At 42.8% G+C, this 17,002-nt stretch overlaps 1 protein-coding gene across 2 annotated transcripts in view; it reads right to left on the bottom strand.

Annotated features, from left to right (window-relative positions):
- Positions 1 to 491: 491 nt before the first annotated feature.
- The window catches only part of BANP (BTG3 associated nuclear protein), a 153,239-nt gene continuing 136,728 nt past the window's right edge, over positions 492 to 17,002 (bottom strand). For both annotated transcript variants that reach the window (XM_064459735.1, XM_064459736.1), the window contains exons 12-13: positions 6,274 to 6,417; positions 492 to 1,294 (exon numbers count right to left, since the gene is read on the bottom strand). In XM_064459735.1, coding sequence (XP_064315805.1) covers positions 1,223 to 1,294; positions 6,274 to 6,417 — 216 coding nt within the window. In that variant the 3' untranslated portion in view covers positions 492 to 1,222. The remainder of the gene's footprint in view (positions 1,295 to 6,273; positions 6,418 to 17,002) is intronic.

Here is a 17,002-nt window from a genome sequence, read left to right as displayed (position 1 = left end):
TACGAAAATGCATCTTTCCTGCAGTCGGTATCGCACTTCCCGTAGGTTTCAGCAGCGACAGGATTTCCCCTTGCTGTTGCAGGGTGGATGACAAGATAGGTATCAGGCTTTTGCAGCCCAGCTTTTTATGGATGAATCCCAAACTGAGGTATTGCCACAAATGGCTGGGCAAAGGAGGCAGGAGGAGCTAAAAGGCAGAGCGCTCAGAAGAATCAGTCACATTTTTAAAAAGTGATTTCATAAATTCATTGTATAAAATAGGATTTGCAGACTCAAAAAGCTTAACTATCACATTTTTCTTGCATTGGAAATTTAGATAATAACACGATCTGAGATTGCTATCTTTCTTATAGGCTTAATCTTACTTCTCAGTTCGACAGCAGAGCTTGCCAGACAGCGTCTGTCTTCAAATACTGCAGAACTACGCTCTTACAGCAGAGTCCAGTCAAACCATACGCATCCCTAAGGCAGAGAGCGACTTAGAGCTGCACTATTCATAAATACACATTTATTTTTTTCATTAGAAATGCATAATTACAGCATTTAAAAGCATTTTCCCCTAGAAAAGTAGTTAAGCAACAGTACAAACAAAATTGTTAGTCTTCTGCAAATACAGTTTTCATTACACCGAACAGAAAACACCAGCAAAAGGCTAATACTTGCAGTTATGGGATTTTTCTTTTTTTAAATATTTTCCATTTTTGTTATAAACACCATAGCAAATAAAAAAAGCTGTTTAAACAGTGAAAAATATTTGAGCTCTTGATCTTCTATATGTGGTAAAGCAAGTATTGCAAAGCAGCAATACACTCCTAAGATATCTGCAGACATTCAAATGGCGTATTTCACAGAAGAAATTAACAGGATGAAACATTAATTTAGTCTCACGGTTTTTGATTCATTAGATTTCATTCCCCCCTTCTGAAAGATTTTTTTTTCTCTTTAAGTGTACCTAAGGGCAGGCCACGTATTTTTTCTGAAGGCCAGATTCTCAACGGATGCAGCGATGTAGCTCCGATTTAAGTAAATGGGTCTGATTTACTCCAGGTGAGGACAACCAGATCATCAGAACTCTGCTACGCGGGAGGCGGAGGAGACGTGCGGGGTGTGACCATTAGCCTAACAGGCATTTCCATCCTCCCGTTGTCGCGCGAAGACTACAGCACTTCCCTTCTGACTGTGGTTCACTGACGTCTCGGTTGACACAGTTTTTGCAATTCTCTTATTGAATCTGGATTGCTCCGTGCTCTATCTGCATCTCTGGCTGGATTGCTGACTGAAGGGTGTCGGTGCCCTGCAAAAGGAAACACGAAATCGGTAAATCAACACAAAAGTGCTTTTCACTGGTGTAGCCGAGGGAAGCGCTTGTCAGGCCACACCTGGAGCACTGTGTACAGTTCTGGTCCCCGCTGTACAAAAAGGATGTGGCCAGGCTTGAAGGGGCCCAGAGAAGGGCCACCAGGATGACCAAAGGACTGGGAAGCTGCCATACGAGGACAGGCTGGGAGAGCTGGGCTTGTTCAGCCTTGAGAAAAGGAGGCTCAGAGGGGATCTCATCACCATGTGCCAGTACTTAAGGGGCAGCTACAAAGAAGATGGAGGTTCCCTTTTCACAAGGAGTCCCATGGACAGGACAAGGGGGGATGGACACAAGTTGCTCTTGGGGAGGTTCCGATTGGACACCAGAGGGAAATTCTTCACAGTGAGGACAGTCAACACTGGAATCATCTCCCCAGGGAAGGGGTTGGCTCGGCCACGTTGGACACCTTCAAGAGTCATCTGGACAGGGTGCTGGGCCATCTTGTCTAGGCTGGGCTCTTCCCAGAAAGGTTGGACTAGGTGACCCCTGAGGTCCCTTCCCACCTGGGATTCTGTGATTCTGTGTGAATGTGAATAAATTATACTCATACAAAGTTCTTGTATATACCAGTGCAAAATCTGCGTGGATATCAGCTCTGTGAGAGAGTTGAAATGGGAATTCACTTACAATGGCATCAAAAATAACATGAGAGTCCACATGAAGACTAAGTAGGCTGATGCCCTTCAGGCTGAAAAGAGAAGGCTAAAATAATGAAATCATGATAAGGATCTATAAAATCATGAGTGGCACAAAGAGAGCAAACAGAAAGCCATTATTCCCTCTCTCTTCCCAAAAAAGAACCAGCTCTAAAAAGAAACAAAACAAAACCTGTGTCTGGCACGACAAGTGCTGAAGCTGTGGAAGGACTCATCCCTGCACGATGTACGGACAGCTCAGGGGTACAAGGCAGAGCTGAACAGTGTTATGGAAGGAAAACCCACCAAGGGTGACCATAGAAAGACAGCAGGAAGGCCTGGAGTGACAGAAATGTTGTAGGTAAGGAGAGTAAAGCCACCTGTTTGCCTTGTGCTTGGCATTTCCCTGGCTGGTGCAGTATACGCTCTAAAACTGCAGCCTTTACCCACTGCCCAACCGGTCTTCCTCTATTTTGTGTCAAATGAGAAGAGCGCTACTACAGTGAACTTTTTTCTCAAATAAAATTCTTCCTACAAGCCTGGTTCTACTCACCTTCCAAGCAAAAACAGTCCCCCATGAAAGAGTTCGAAGCAAACACAGTTGACCTGCGCTTTCAAAGGAAATCTCCTTAAAAATTAAATTCTTGCCTACCAGTAGGCTGGCAATGCTGCGAAAGGATGATCCCATAGCAAACTCTTTTTAGCCAAGTTAGTTGGAGTAAGGAAAAGTAGATCATGAAACAAACTCCATCTTCAGAGCTATAAGATGAATAGCATTTGAGAACAGCTGGATTGGCTTGGATAAAGTCTATCACACCCAGTAAGCCTTGCCCTGATAACAGCATATCACAAGCATAGATAAACTACAAGAAAAGGGCAAGAATTTAATGATATTTTCCTGCACACTCCCACAGATTCCAGAGATCTGCCCTTGATGGATTTTCCCCTCCATAAATTCATCTAATAGATGCTTTATGTAACGCCCTGGATACAGAATTATTTCAGTGGTGGTGCTTCTGTTATCAAAAAGTCTTACTCAAAGCCCTGCTTTATGCTCGCAGCCCAGTATCTGCAAGATCATCCACAAAGACACAAGGGTGGAAACTCAACTACATTTCCCATCCTTTGGGTTTTACTATACAGTCGCCACTTACTGATTCAAATGAAAATACTGGAGGTTGAAAATTATAAAGCATCGCTCCTAAATTAAGGGTTTGTTGACAAATTATTTCTCTTCATCTCTCTGCCTTGTTGCCAGTAACTGCACGCGTTGCAAGATTTCTTCCCGTTCGGCTTTGTGGGTAATTTGGTGTTTACCTAAATGTTCAATAAATCAGTGCCAAAGTGGTGAATCATTCTGTCAGAAGGCTACATCTGACAGCAGGTAAGTCTTCAAGTGACCATCAAAGCTTTCTTTCCCATTAGAGAAAAACTGTATTGAAGTAATATAATTATCAAATAATAGTGGCAACAGCAATACCGCACATTTATCCAACATTCAGGGCAGAAGTCGAAGACTGCCCAAAGGGATTACAAGCACACTTTAGATTTGGAATTATGTTTTTTTCCCAAATCTAACAAGATTTACCACCGGCCTATGAATTTGAGCACAGAATTAATCCAAATATTCTTTGTCATTATCACATTCTGCATTTCTAAATTTTGCAAGCTGCTGTAAGTAATAATGCTATGGAGACATAAAAATGAGCCAACTAAACCTAAATCCCCAAAACGCATCTGCTTTCAAACCGTGCCTCCCTCCATACATGCATTTGCAATTTCACGCCAGCAAAACACTGTTCATATATTCATAGTTTGTGATCACTTACATGGTTTAGGGTCCCTACGAAACTGTCCGAATCCTACCTATTTGTACTCCCGTCTACAGCTAATTTGCAAATACAAAATCGTGCATGAATACATTGAAAATCCTAAGTGGAAGCGCATACCGCTGCCTGCTTCAGCTCTCGGAGAAGGGATTCATTTCAAATAGCCTCACTCCTACCTTCAGCTCTGCCTGTGCGATTGCTTCCAAGGAAAAAGGTCAGAAAAGTGGTGTCTTGTTTTTGGACGTTAAATAAATTCGCAGTTGTGGTGTCTCAAATAAGGAATGTGCGTAGGGCATAGCATCCAACCCAGGGGGAGAATAAACTCCACTTTTATAAGCTTTGATTGATAAATAGATTTAAAATCACTGCGAACATCTCAGTACCTTGGCAAAGAACCGTATGAAAACAGATAAAGGTGTCACGACAGCCGCACTGACAGGGTTTTCCCTTCAGATAAGACATTTCCCTTCAGATAAGAGATTTAAGACGAGCGGGACTATTCCATAATTGTAGCCAAGAATAGCTATTGGGCTATCCACATCACCCAGAGCAATGCAAATACCAAGGTAGTTCTCCAGTTCATTAACAGACCCTTTGTTTTCAGTTTGCGTAGACTGAGGAAATACTTACGGCAAACTTATTTTTAGTCTTGTCTGTTTTTCCTTTCATACTCTTCTTATTTCACATTCCTTTTCTGCTTCTCTTCAGCTTTGCATAAATCTCTGTGGTTAACCACAATATTAAAACCTAACACGGTGCAAAGCGTCCCTGAAGAGAAAAGCAACTCCTCTGGTGACTGCCAGTCACGCGGGGGATGGATGCCGCTGTTTATAAGCGAACTCTCATCTCCTGCCCGCCGGAGGTGGTGGCTGAGAAGGGAGGACAGGCGTGAGGAGCAGACCCAGAAGAAAAGACCGGGCGGGGGTAAATTTGAGAATTGAGTGAGGACAGCGGCACGACAAACACCTCTCGCTACCTGATGCCCATACGCTGTATTAATTGCGTGGGACCAGCAGTGCTTGAGGATGTATAAGAAAGAAGCCACAGGGGTAGCAACACTCTTCTTGTCCAGCACACTATTACAAGTGACTACGAATAAAATATTGAGAAGGTGAGCGCAGAGAGAAATCTTGAAAAGAGGGGAAAACGACTTAATAGCCGTTAATAAGCCCCCTTATTAGGGCTCATCCACCCGGGAAGATCAGTGTGGAGAACCGGAGGATGTCACCTCCCGGCGCAGCACGCTGCCACACCAGGCAGTCTGATCCTGTTCGGCGGGGAGCATGATTCCTCGGAAAAGCACTTTGTAGCATCCAGGTGAGGAGCCAGCCTGGACTGGGGCAACAAAGAGCATCTGGAGCTCTGGCCTCCCCGCCCGCACCAGCCAGCGCAGGCGGCACGTCGGCGATACGCGACACAGCTCTGCGTTTGGTTGAGGCCCCCTTTGCCACTGGGATAACTGGTGGGCTCTAACTTGATACAGCGAACTGATCTGCAGATTGCCTTGCCCGTGGAAGAAGCATGGACCACTCGAGTTTCGTGCATGCAAAGTCTGGACACGATTCCCTTGATTTCTTATGCAATTTTTTTCCCCTCAAGAGACTCAATATCCAAATGTTTGTAGCCAGATCAGAATTCTCTGCAAAACTGGGTACGTGTCGGACAAAAATCCACTCTCATATTGGCTCTAACATTAGATACCGTTATATTTTGGCTAGCAAGCACAGCTTATTTTTCAGAACCACTTGGCATTCTCTAGAAAAGACGCCCACTAGGTGGGGCTCAGAGAAGAATGGGTAACCCTCTTGAGGAAAACTTCTGACAACTCTTTGAAGTCAGCATTCTCGCGCTGTCGCCGCTCACAGCTTCAGGCTGGTGAGAAACTTTTTCTAGGCTCAGATACACGACTGTTCAAATGGGTTTTAAAAAAGAAGAAAAACAATAATAAAAAAAAGGTAATTCCTCCACCATAACCGAGAGGATCGAGTGCTCACTTACAATTGCTAATATGGTGACTCCTGCGGGAAATCCAGGCTGTTGATCAAAATAACTGGAAAACTGCTGTCAGAAAGGGAATAACATTCTTAAGAGAAACCTCAGTCTGAAAAAAATACTTTTTGGATAGATTCCAAGCAAGTTTTTTTGCCCCGTCCTTCAACACGGCTCTCAGCCTTCAAGGGTGCAGAAAAACAATCATGACCAAAACAACTATTCTCGAGAGGCTTTGAGCAAAAACACAGAAGCAGGGGTAGTCTGAGACCATTTATACCTTTAACAAAATGATGTTTCTTATTATAGGTGGGTTTGGGTGGGGTTTTTTTGTATGGTCTGGAAACAGGATCATAAATTCCTTGGGACTGCAGTAGCTGTGGATAGATATATAGTTCTTCTGACAGATGTTTCTATCAAGTGAAGTGCATTCAAACGGCAAAAAAATATATATACATACTTGATTAGTCGCAGAGTGGTCTGTCACTGGTGTCAGCTGCACATATTGGACTTGGATATCACTCCCTTGGAGCGGGGATCCATCAACACCCCCTGAGGCAGGCTCGGCAGAAGCAACAGCTATCAGCTGAGCGCCCTGCAACACCTGCGGGGAAAGCAATGGAGAAAGCAGCTTGTAAACAACCACCAGCAGAAACGCATCGGGAACCACCTAACTTAAAACAGATGCAAAACCAAAGACCATTAAAAAAGAAACACAAGAAAACTTGTCTATCAGTAACAGTTGCTTTAAATCATGGGGGTTTCCGAGAGGACATGGTACGCCTATGGAGAGATGCCCACGCTAGATGCTCACCGCATTTTGCCTCACGAGATTCGGAATTCCGCTAACGATTATTGCAAAGACTAAGTGAGACAGACTGAGCAGGTTACGCTAGGAGTGCGATAACATCAGCAGCACCCAACCGTATCACTGGGTCATGCTTTTGCTGTTACGTGAACAGACACAGAGCCAAAACACTCCTCCTGCCAGCCAAAGACATTCAACTTCTGGCGATTTATTACAGTAACGTTTATGTTCCTATCGCATACGAAGGTGCAGATTTAAGAATTACTGCTAATTAACGCTTACTCTGTTCACATCTGCATTTGACTGCTGAAGACTCTAAGTCCCCTACAGGCTTCAAAATCCAAAGAACAGTCGATCCATCTAAAAACGCTCACTTAAAAATGTTCTGGTGATTAGACCGATTTTCATTTATTTCTTGAAACACAAATCAGAAGAAAATACATGTAGGTAAACAATGACAAGCCCCCGATCTCCTTTTTTCAATTCAGCTAAAATCCGCATATTCAGGTTTAATTTCTATATGCTGCGAATGATGTATTTTTAAACTACGGCACTTGAACCGCAGTGAACAAAAGACATCTTTCAAACGAAGGAAAGAGGACAAAGAACAAAAATACCATTCTTAACAAAGGTTTTTTCTTAACAAAGTATGATTTCTCAGCTGATCTGCGGGTGGGTGGCCATGAAGGAGTGGGTAGACCAGAATTTCTCTGGGGAGTGTGGGAGGCAACGAGAGGTGACCTCCATAAGTGACCTTTAGGGGTGTTGTCAGGATTTTATAGGGATCTTGGGTGTTCTGAGATACAGTCAGCATCAAACTGCAGAACGATGCTGCATTTTGTTTTTACAGGAGTAAGCAAAATTATCTCGCCCTACAGTATTTGTTTTGGAACTATACAAAACATACCATCGGAACCACATCACAGCCTGCCCTATAGATTACCTGCGGGTCTTAAATGTATTTTTTCTCATTTATTTCTGAACTACAAACTTCAGAAAGACTGTGAGCAACTGAACAAGACCAATGTTCTCACATACAAGCTGTTTTACGAAGAAGCCCAAGACTTGTAACAGTACCAGCCTTCCTGCTTTATTGTATGGTCCCAACCGCACACCTTGGGGTGCTCTTCAGAAGCCCTCCCTTTTACAGCACACCCTCTGCAGAAAGCAAACCACCCCGTTATACGTTATCTTATACCAAACCTATTCGATTCCTGGTGATAACCTACCTTTACCATCCTGCCTACAAAAAATTAAAATCCAGCAATATTTGCATAAAATCCTTTTTGCTGTCAAATCACACCTCCCTGTTGGTTTCATGCAAATGGTTATGTGCTTTTCCTGCCCTGTCTTCCTGGTGAATAAACTATTCATCATTAAGCTTTCATTCACAAAAAAATGGGAAGCATTTTTATAGGATGTAACGGGGAAGCTAAGCTAGTTTTCATAGAGGTAAATTGGACAACATTCCAACATCAGCACGGGCTGAGAAACCCAGGTGTTTAGGAATTCCCACTGACAAGGTCATAGACTGATGGGAACTGCTCCCTTCCCCCCAGGCAGCAGATTAAACCCAACTCGGTTAAGCTTAAATGAGCTCCAAACCCAGTTCAAGACTACAGCAGTGATAGCTACATACACTGGGTTTGGTTTCCTGCTGTGCAGTTTGAAAAAAAACAGGTTGATGAATTGGAGAGATAAGGCATCAAACGTTACAAAACTCACAATTAGTATAGGTTTTCCTTTTTTATCATCTGCGCTGTTTGGGCGGACCCCAAGGACCACAGGCTTCGGTATTCAATACCAGAGGGTGAGCGGCCAAGCAAGGCAGATTTACCTCCACTAGCGTTATCCCAAACCGGCCGGGTTTTGCGAACCAGGTGACTGGCTCTAAACGGAACCTCGCACTGATATGCTTCCTCTCTACCACTTGTCGCCTCTGTACTTTTCCCTGTAGCTAGAAAGCTCGTTAGGGTGCTGGAAGCCAGAAAAAGGCCATTTTTCAAAGCTTAGAACCATTTTGCTTTTTAGGCTTCTCTTTATCCATTTGTCCATCATGTACAGGCTACTTAATATGTGTTTAAAGTCACTTATATAAAAAAAAAAAATCTATCTGGGCTATGAAAACTAAAATAATCTAATGCTGAAAAAGACTTCTGAATGTTTTCCACTTAATACATGCTAACATTAATAGCTGTCTCAGACTTCATTGAATACTGCCTCGCTTGGTATTGTGGCGTAACTGGCTGTATAATCAGTCACTGAACAATGAGAATAAATGCCAGACAGGGACAAGATCCCAGTCTTAAACTTAAATCTGACTGAACTTTAAAGGAAGGAATGAGCAACAAGCTCTTCTTAATTTCTGCAGAGTTTATATACAGCACCCTGAACAAAATTATTCTTTTGCAGTTTCTATCTGAATTACTGCACAGCTTCGGAAATTAAAATACAAATGGATGTGAGCAAAAGGGGAGAATCGCCATCTTTACACACACACGCCCTTTTTTTTAAAAAAGGGATTTGGAAACAAAGCTGTTTCTGTAGCCTCCGTGGCTTAGTACCTTGCGTTTAATCTGCTGAGCCAAAGAGAGGATTAAACCCAGTCTCAGGCTCAGCCTGGAACATTTGATCCCACTTTGTATGTCTGAACACCTCTGGCAAACGTGACACGATGATCACCTGCAGCTTACTAAAGACATCACTGAACAAATCACTCTGGATTCATAAGAGAACACAACTTATGAGGAATCTCAGGTGTATCCAGATAGGAAAATCCAACTGAACTGACATTAAAACTAGCAACAAAGTACATTTTCTCCAGGCATTACTGGAGATTATGATAAATTATTGTATTTCTGTCATAGCTTAAAAATACCCTAAAAGTTTGTTATGCTGAAGAACTATGGCTGATGTCACCCTTCCTGCTACTCACGAACAGCAGTACTGCTGAATATTTTGTTCAGAAAAAGCCCAACCCGGGCGAGTTTGGTTATGGCCTCGGATTCTGCGTGCGTTTGCGACTTTGCGTTACGTGATACGGCATTCGCGGAGGAGCTGAAGAGCAAAGCCTTTCGCAAGTGAGGCAGGTGTAAGCGTACGGCTTTTCTCTGGCTTGACTTCCAGACCAATTCTTAAACTTTGTAATTCTTACTTGCCCTTGACCTTAAAACAAAGGAATTGTACCAAAAAAAACCCCAATCTGTCCTGAAAATGAACTTCTCTTCCCAATTCCACTGGGCTTCTCCAACATCCCGCCTTACTGGTCCAAAACAGGTAACAGAAAGTGGTTAAACTGAGAAATAATAAACTTCACTTCTAACAACATTGATTAATTCATACTGTAAACACACACGCACAGCACAAGCAGCTCGAAGCCACCCTTCCCTTTCCCTTAGGCACAAAAGCACGGAAATATCTGACACGGAGCGTTGCTCAAGCCAACTCGGGCTAGTGAGAATCCAAGCTAATGCTGAAAATGACCCTAAAAAAGCCTGCCCTTACAATTAACAAGCAGACCAAAAAAAGTTTTTTGTGAAATAATGGAGTGGAGTACTAAGAAAAAGTACGTTTGGTCATCTATTATTGCTTGCTGTCAGCCTTAAAAAGTTGTCTTGACAGCGACGAGATCTTTAGCACGCGCGGGGCCAGGGCCCGCTCTCTAATTGCACAGTTATTCCCACTGCAAGCACCAGCAACTGCACAGCTGGGAGGGAGCAGCTCGCTGAAGTCTTCTGTTCTTTCAGCCTGCAGTTAGAGCCACGGATACATGCTTTTGCCCAAATAGAAAACCTAGTGAAAAACGTTTATTGAGAAAAAATCAGAATACTTCAGGAAACGTCCGTAAGATACTTGAGAATATCTTTGCGTGGTACGTATTTGAGAATGCTCTGAAGCCACCGCTACTCTCAAGCCCATTTCATGACCTGGCCCGATCTTCGCGAACCTTCGTGCCCCAACCCTTGCTGCCTCAGAGGTTACCACGTTGCACGGTGAGCCTGGTGAAGGCAACTTGCCTGAATTAAAAAGCAAGCGTGAAAGAGCCCCTTCCCTCACCATTCCCATCACCTTCCAGAACAAGGAAATGTTCCTTAACACCATCAGAGAGAAACACAGATGCATTCCTACTAGTTTTTGATTTTCAAATGGTCCTAGAAAGACTAGAAAGAATAGTATTTTGTCCGGATGTTGAAAATGAAGTATGAACTCTTGGCGTTGCCAGTGACCACGGTCTCTTTGACGAGGCGTTTATTTTCCTTAAAGCTCGGTAAGCTTTCCATAAGAGATACAAGAGCTGACAGGTTTGAATACAGGAGCAGCTCCCTCCTACCCGCTCACCTTGGGCCCGTCGCTGTGTTGTCTGTCCCTCCTTACAGCGGCACTAACACAAACCCAGGCTCCCCAGTCACAGCTGCAGCAGAAGCACAGCCCCGGCAGTGGTACCCCACTGACCTGAATCTGTGCCTTTCTCTTTGCGGTTTTTTCCTCCCCTCTCCACCATTTTTTCCCCTCTATTATTCTCTCTTCAAAGTCCTGATAATTTGGGACATGCAAGCTATTGAGCCTGAAGGTCCTGGATTCCTGTTTTTCGTCCCTCTTCAGTGAGATGCTTGCCGTATAAAATAGAATAATAAAATTAGCCATAATAATCAAAACCAGCTACTTTCTCTGCTCCCTTCCTTTCCATTCAGAGACCATTTTAGCCCATAACTAATACTTCCCATTTAACATTCAACTGCCAGGGCAGGAAATAAAATTAAACAACAAAAAAAATTAAACTGTAATAGGTTTTCCTTCGGTTTCTTCCAAAATTATTCAAGCATAGTTTCCATCCATGGTTCAATTCATATCACATCCTCTGCTGATCTTACTTATCACTGAGAGTTATTCTTCTAGAAGCCCATAACTTAAAACTTTTCTCTAGACCCCAACCTTCAAAAATAGGCAACTGTTTTAGGATGGCTGAAGTTTGTTTACCAAAAAAGCCCATTCCACAGTCTGGTCCTTGCCAGATTGAGCCTTCTAAAACACATTCTTGCTACTGTTGTTGTGAGCTTTTTTATTAATCTAGGCAAGCACATATGTTTGCCTACCTATAAAAAGCTCAAAACCAAGACACATTGGGATTTTGGTGCCTTTTTTCCATCATTTCTTCCCATTTCTACTGCAGGAATGCAATAAAAGCTGACATTTCTTTAAAAGAAGTGAAGTTTTGAATCGCTGAAAGAGTCATTGTTTATAGAAGGTTCACATCTGAAAATCCTGTAACACTTATAGCCAGCGTTTCAGCAAATGTTGCACAAGGGGAACGAGCTGTGCGCAGCAAAAAGGAAAGATCTCAGTGACGTGCCCTAGCTCAAACTGGTAAAAAGGACAGTTTGGGCCCCAAAGCGTAAGGACGGTCATGGGTTTAGATGATTCCCAGAGAAGAAAAACTTAAGAAAATACCTGCCTATCATCCACCTACTGTCATTCAAACTACATGAGTACATTCAAACAGCAAATGCAGCTCCTCCAAAGGATAAGAAGCTCTGCTGAGAAACATGTTCACTTAAATAAGGTAACTCCCTCTAGCTGATTCTTTTCAGTCTCAAAGTTTTCTTCATGGAGCCTTAAGACTAAAAATATCCACTGTACTTAGTGCCAACAAAAGAGTTATTTGGTGGATTTACAAGCTTACAGGTGAGTTTACCTGGGGCAGTGAGACTCTAGGTGCAGACCACAAATCTTTTCAGTATCAGAAATGAATGGGTTCCTTGAAAACATCGGAGGCTTAGGCTAATCGAGGTCTCCATCACCTTGCCACTGCTAAGGGATCTGGAACAGGGGACGCAGAATGCCTAAAGAACGGAGCTGTATGAAAAACCCCAAGATTTTCTTCCCTAAGATTGTCTTTTGTAGTTCTTAATTTCACTTGATGAAGCAGAGCGAGACCCAAGACTAGGAAACAAGCCCAGTATGGAGGATATTAAAGTATTAAGGAAAATCGGTACATGATCTACTTCATACTCGTCCCTCTTTAAGCCATCGGTTCAGTTTAACCAAGGTCAAGCGTATAGGTAAGTTCATAACTGATGAAGGCTGATACGAAGGAATTTTGGTGATTTTACAGTCCAGTTCCAATACAATTAAAGCATCAACGTGACAAAAAGGAGAGGCAGCAAAGGACGGACTGACCTAACTGTTCTCGAAGAAGCAGTCCTCTTCATGCTCAGATAGAGCAGGATTCACTGAAAACCACTGCAACCCTCGCGCTACATTTATCTATCCCATATGCATATAAAGGAAGAATGCATATAGCCTGATGATGTGTTATCTTTCCGAAGAAATAAACTCCCATTCGACCTGTAATTCTTCAGAACAAACACACAGCTGGCAACACGGACCAAGGATCACCACATATTGCTGCATACTTTCGACGCTGTACTTAAAATTAAACAGTAAGTATTTTGATAGAATTACAAGACAGTTTTAAGGACTGAGTTTTATCCTCCAAACTTTTCAAAATATTAACAGCAATAAAAGACTAGAAGTTCCTCTTCCAACAAGATAAGGAAGACAGATGGCTCACAGTGCTGCAGAGTATCTGCAGCTTTTCCCTCTCAGTAACTGGTGATGAGAAGCACACGGAGGGGTGAGTAAGCACATGGAGGATGTTACCCGTCCTTTGGATCATTTATTGGCAACCCTTTTTAAGCAGAAACCTCCAAAATATGAGGCCTCTCGTCTTTTTAAGGTGCATTTTTATGGCTGCTGGATGTCTGACTTCAAACTATTAAGATCACGCTAAAGCAAAGGAAAAAGGCAAACTACGTACCACTCACATTTTTTTCCAAAATAATTACGCATATTAATTTCTTATTTTTCAAGCTGAACTTGTTCTGGTGATCATTTCATTATTACCAGCATCACCACAAGAGAACAAAGCCCCCGGGCCACGATGTGTGCTCCAATAATGTGTTCCATATCCAGCCACCGGAGAGTTTCCAGAAATGCACAGGTTTTTCTATTTTATTGTTACAAAGGGCCAATCGTTGTCTAGTTTGTCTTACATGGCATAAATTAAACACCCTTACACAAAGCAACTTCCAGGAAAGCCACAGCTGCGCTTTGAAGTACAACATCTCTTTCAGAGGCCGTCCCCTCTTTATTTTAAATGCTCCGACCGACAGAACGGCACGGAGCCTCTAACATCCTGGCCCATCCTCTGTGCCTTCTCATGACTCCCTGCAGGACAGCCTCTGGGAGGCGAAAGGCTGTACCTTATCCGATCGGGCAGGCCACCAAATGCTCACCAGTATATAAAAAAAATAATGCTGGAATACGCGTGCTTAGAAAACGACATTACTTTGCATCTAGCTTTATTAAAAGGCAGGTTGAGTCAATCCTATCTGGTAATCTAGGTCGGAGCGTAAAAATGACCTGTTACTTTCATTACTTAGCATTTAACCACATTGCCATTTACATACCACTAATTATTAATTTCCTTTCATATCTTTCATTAAAATACTGAATAGCATTAGTCAAAGGTATTTGGGGGAAAACATCAGAAAATACAAACTGGAAGGCTTAAAATTACTTTTTGCAATATATCAACTCAATTCTTCTGAATGAATTTAACACTGGTTTCAATCATTTGCTACGGGGCTCCATTTTCAAATGATGGGAAGAGCATGTTGGAAATACAAAGCAAACAAGTATACTGTCGGTCAAGCTCATTTTTAATAAAATAATGCTGATTCACATTAAGTATGCTAACATGTTTTAATTCTTTCCTAATTACCTTCTAAACACTTCCTCTAAACTGGGCATATTTACTGAATTAAAAACACACTCCTTGTAATGTCTGTGGGCCACATCAAAACAAAAAAGCAACCGATGGCCAAGAACAGACTCAGCTAATAAGTCCCCTTCCCACTTGAGCAAGATACCAGGGGTGGGCTGGGCTACGCAGAGAAGAAAAGAGGAAAAATAAGGGTGCTGAGAGCCCCAGGGCCAATGAAGCGACTACCCAAGGTAGGGGTCCCGGCATCATGTACCCTGTGGGCAGTCTCCACCCCCCAAAATCAAATTGCTCCACTCACCTCTCCTCCAGAATCGCAGTGTTGCAAGATAAGGGGTTTGCAGCAAATTATACGGCAAGAGCTCTGGTAACGTTAAGGTAATATATTCCCATTAACGTCCCAATATGTTTCTCTTAAAAGAAAAGTATCTTTGATCTAAGGTAACTGGAAACAATATAAAAAGGATCCACTGCTCTTAAAGATTAAGGTGTCATCCTGAAGTTAACAGTCTAGTTCATAAAGCTTTACGCAGAGTGCTTTCCTTACTCCAACAACAACTTGTACCTAAATTTGCTATTTATTTCTTACATAAAATGTGCCAACAGAAAAATAAATTCACCATATATAAAAGCCTAATATATAGCCATTCACAAAGAGAGGAACTCTCCCTGCTGTGTATTTCTAAGTGTGCTGAGTTGAACCATGCAAAACGTGACCTTAAATCTGTCAAAACTTCATTAACTAACAGCCCTACAGAGTCATATAACTGAGAGCACCTCCTTTTAATTCCCCGAACTGAAAGGCATGAAAAGTGAAACCGATTTCAGCTCTACCGAGTGTGGAAGAATGAAAAGAATAATTCCAGAGTACATTTTTATCAGCGGCATTATTTCCTTGCATAACAAATAATAAACCATCTCATCTGCTTTTACTTTGAGTATATACCGCAGCACAGATCTACTCGGTAACAGCGGCTCCGGGGTTCCCCTAACGCGCCTGTACAAAGCCTGGAGAAAAGCATGAACCCAAACTGCAGCTATTGTGGTTACTTAAACTTCACAAAAACGTCCATCTTCCTGGCCGCTGCGGTCGGACTGAGCTACGCAAGTGATGGCAAATCGCAGCTTCGTGTATTTAAACCATCTGCATCTTCAAAAGCCCTTTCACAACCCACCACCTTGTTTCCCAAGATCTCCGTGTCAGTGATCCCCAAGGAGCGCAAGGCTCAGCGAGCCCCAGGAGCCAGGCTCTGCCTCCGAAGACGAGCTGTTCAGTAAAGCCACCGCCGCTCGCCAGCACCATGGTTTTATGGAGAGCAGCAGCCATCAGCGAAGTGTTGTAACAGGCTCCGAGCAGAGAAAAATGAGGTGCTCAGAACTGCGTGAAGTTTTGAAAGGGAACGCGTGGCAGAGGCTCATGGTCTTTATTAACACTCCCTGTACAAGCTTTTAAAAAAAAACAAATTTACAAATAAATATTCTGGGCTCTTTGACAAGGGTTCACATCTAATTTGGTAAATAAACTGGAGAAACACAGGGGGCAGAAAAGGACCTAATTAATACAGCTCATGTTGTCTTAAACCAACAAATAAACAACCAACCACCTGCTCTCACCATCACCCTCTGACCCTTTCCTAAGCACAGTCCAACTGGGACAACCAACCTGACCCTTTATTTTTTCCATATACTGTATTTAAAAACACATACCATATTAAAAAAAAAAACCAAAACAAAACACGAGGCTCGCAATCTCTCTCCAGGTTAAATGCATCCTGCCTAAATGTAAGTGAAGACCCAAAGCCAAAGGTGTAGTTGTTAGGAATATCTCGCATTTCACTGGCTCAACGCATAGGGGGGTCCCCTCAACCTGGGGGTGACCACCAGCTCCTTTGAGACGTGGTTAGTATTGAACACAGAAGGGTAATCGGTGTAATTAAAACGTTATCTGCGAACTATTACGCTGGCTGAAAGGGATGCAAAGTTAATTGCTAAGAAATAAAAGCCTAAATCAAGCTTTGTATCGTGTGAGCTAAATACAATGCGATTATATGGAATCCCGCATGTAAGGAATCCACATTGACATCAGCAGTATTTCATTTTAACCCAAAAACCACAGGTAGGCGGACAGTAACGCATCTGCCAGTATCAGTGGGTAACAAAGCCAAGAAAGGGCTATTTTGTCAAGATCCTTTGGGGTCACACCCCATGGAAGCCAAGCAGGGTCCTGCTTTTGACTTCAAGCAGGGATGGGCTCAGGCCCTAAAAACTGATGTAAAATACAATGAAACAAAACACAGGCTTTCACCGAACGTACACGTGAAACCAGCACATGTGCAAAACTTAATTATAATTAATTGGCAGTTCAACTGCAGATGTAATTTCAGTAAAAAATACTTGGTTACAGAAAGAAGAGTTACCTCATCTAAATGCACTGTATCAAAATAAGGCTGTTTGGAAGTGTGAGGCTTGCAAGGAAATCGGTACCGTCCATCTGACTCATCTTTTGTGTGAAGATACGCGCAGTAAATCGCCCACCAAGGGAAACTTCTCCAAACAACTCAGTGGCAGATGTCGCGTTGCCCAACCCGTAACCCAGCG

The sequence above is a fragment of the Phalacrocorax carbo genome, chromosome 8, assembly GCF_963921805.1.
Source record: "Phalacrocorax carbo chromosome 8, bPhaCar2.1, whole genome shotgun sequence".
Taxonomy (NCBI): Eukaryota; Metazoa; Chordata; class Aves; order Suliformes; family Phalacrocoracidae; genus Phalacrocorax; species Phalacrocorax carbo.
This window is presented reverse-complemented; position numbering and strand designations above follow the sequence as displayed.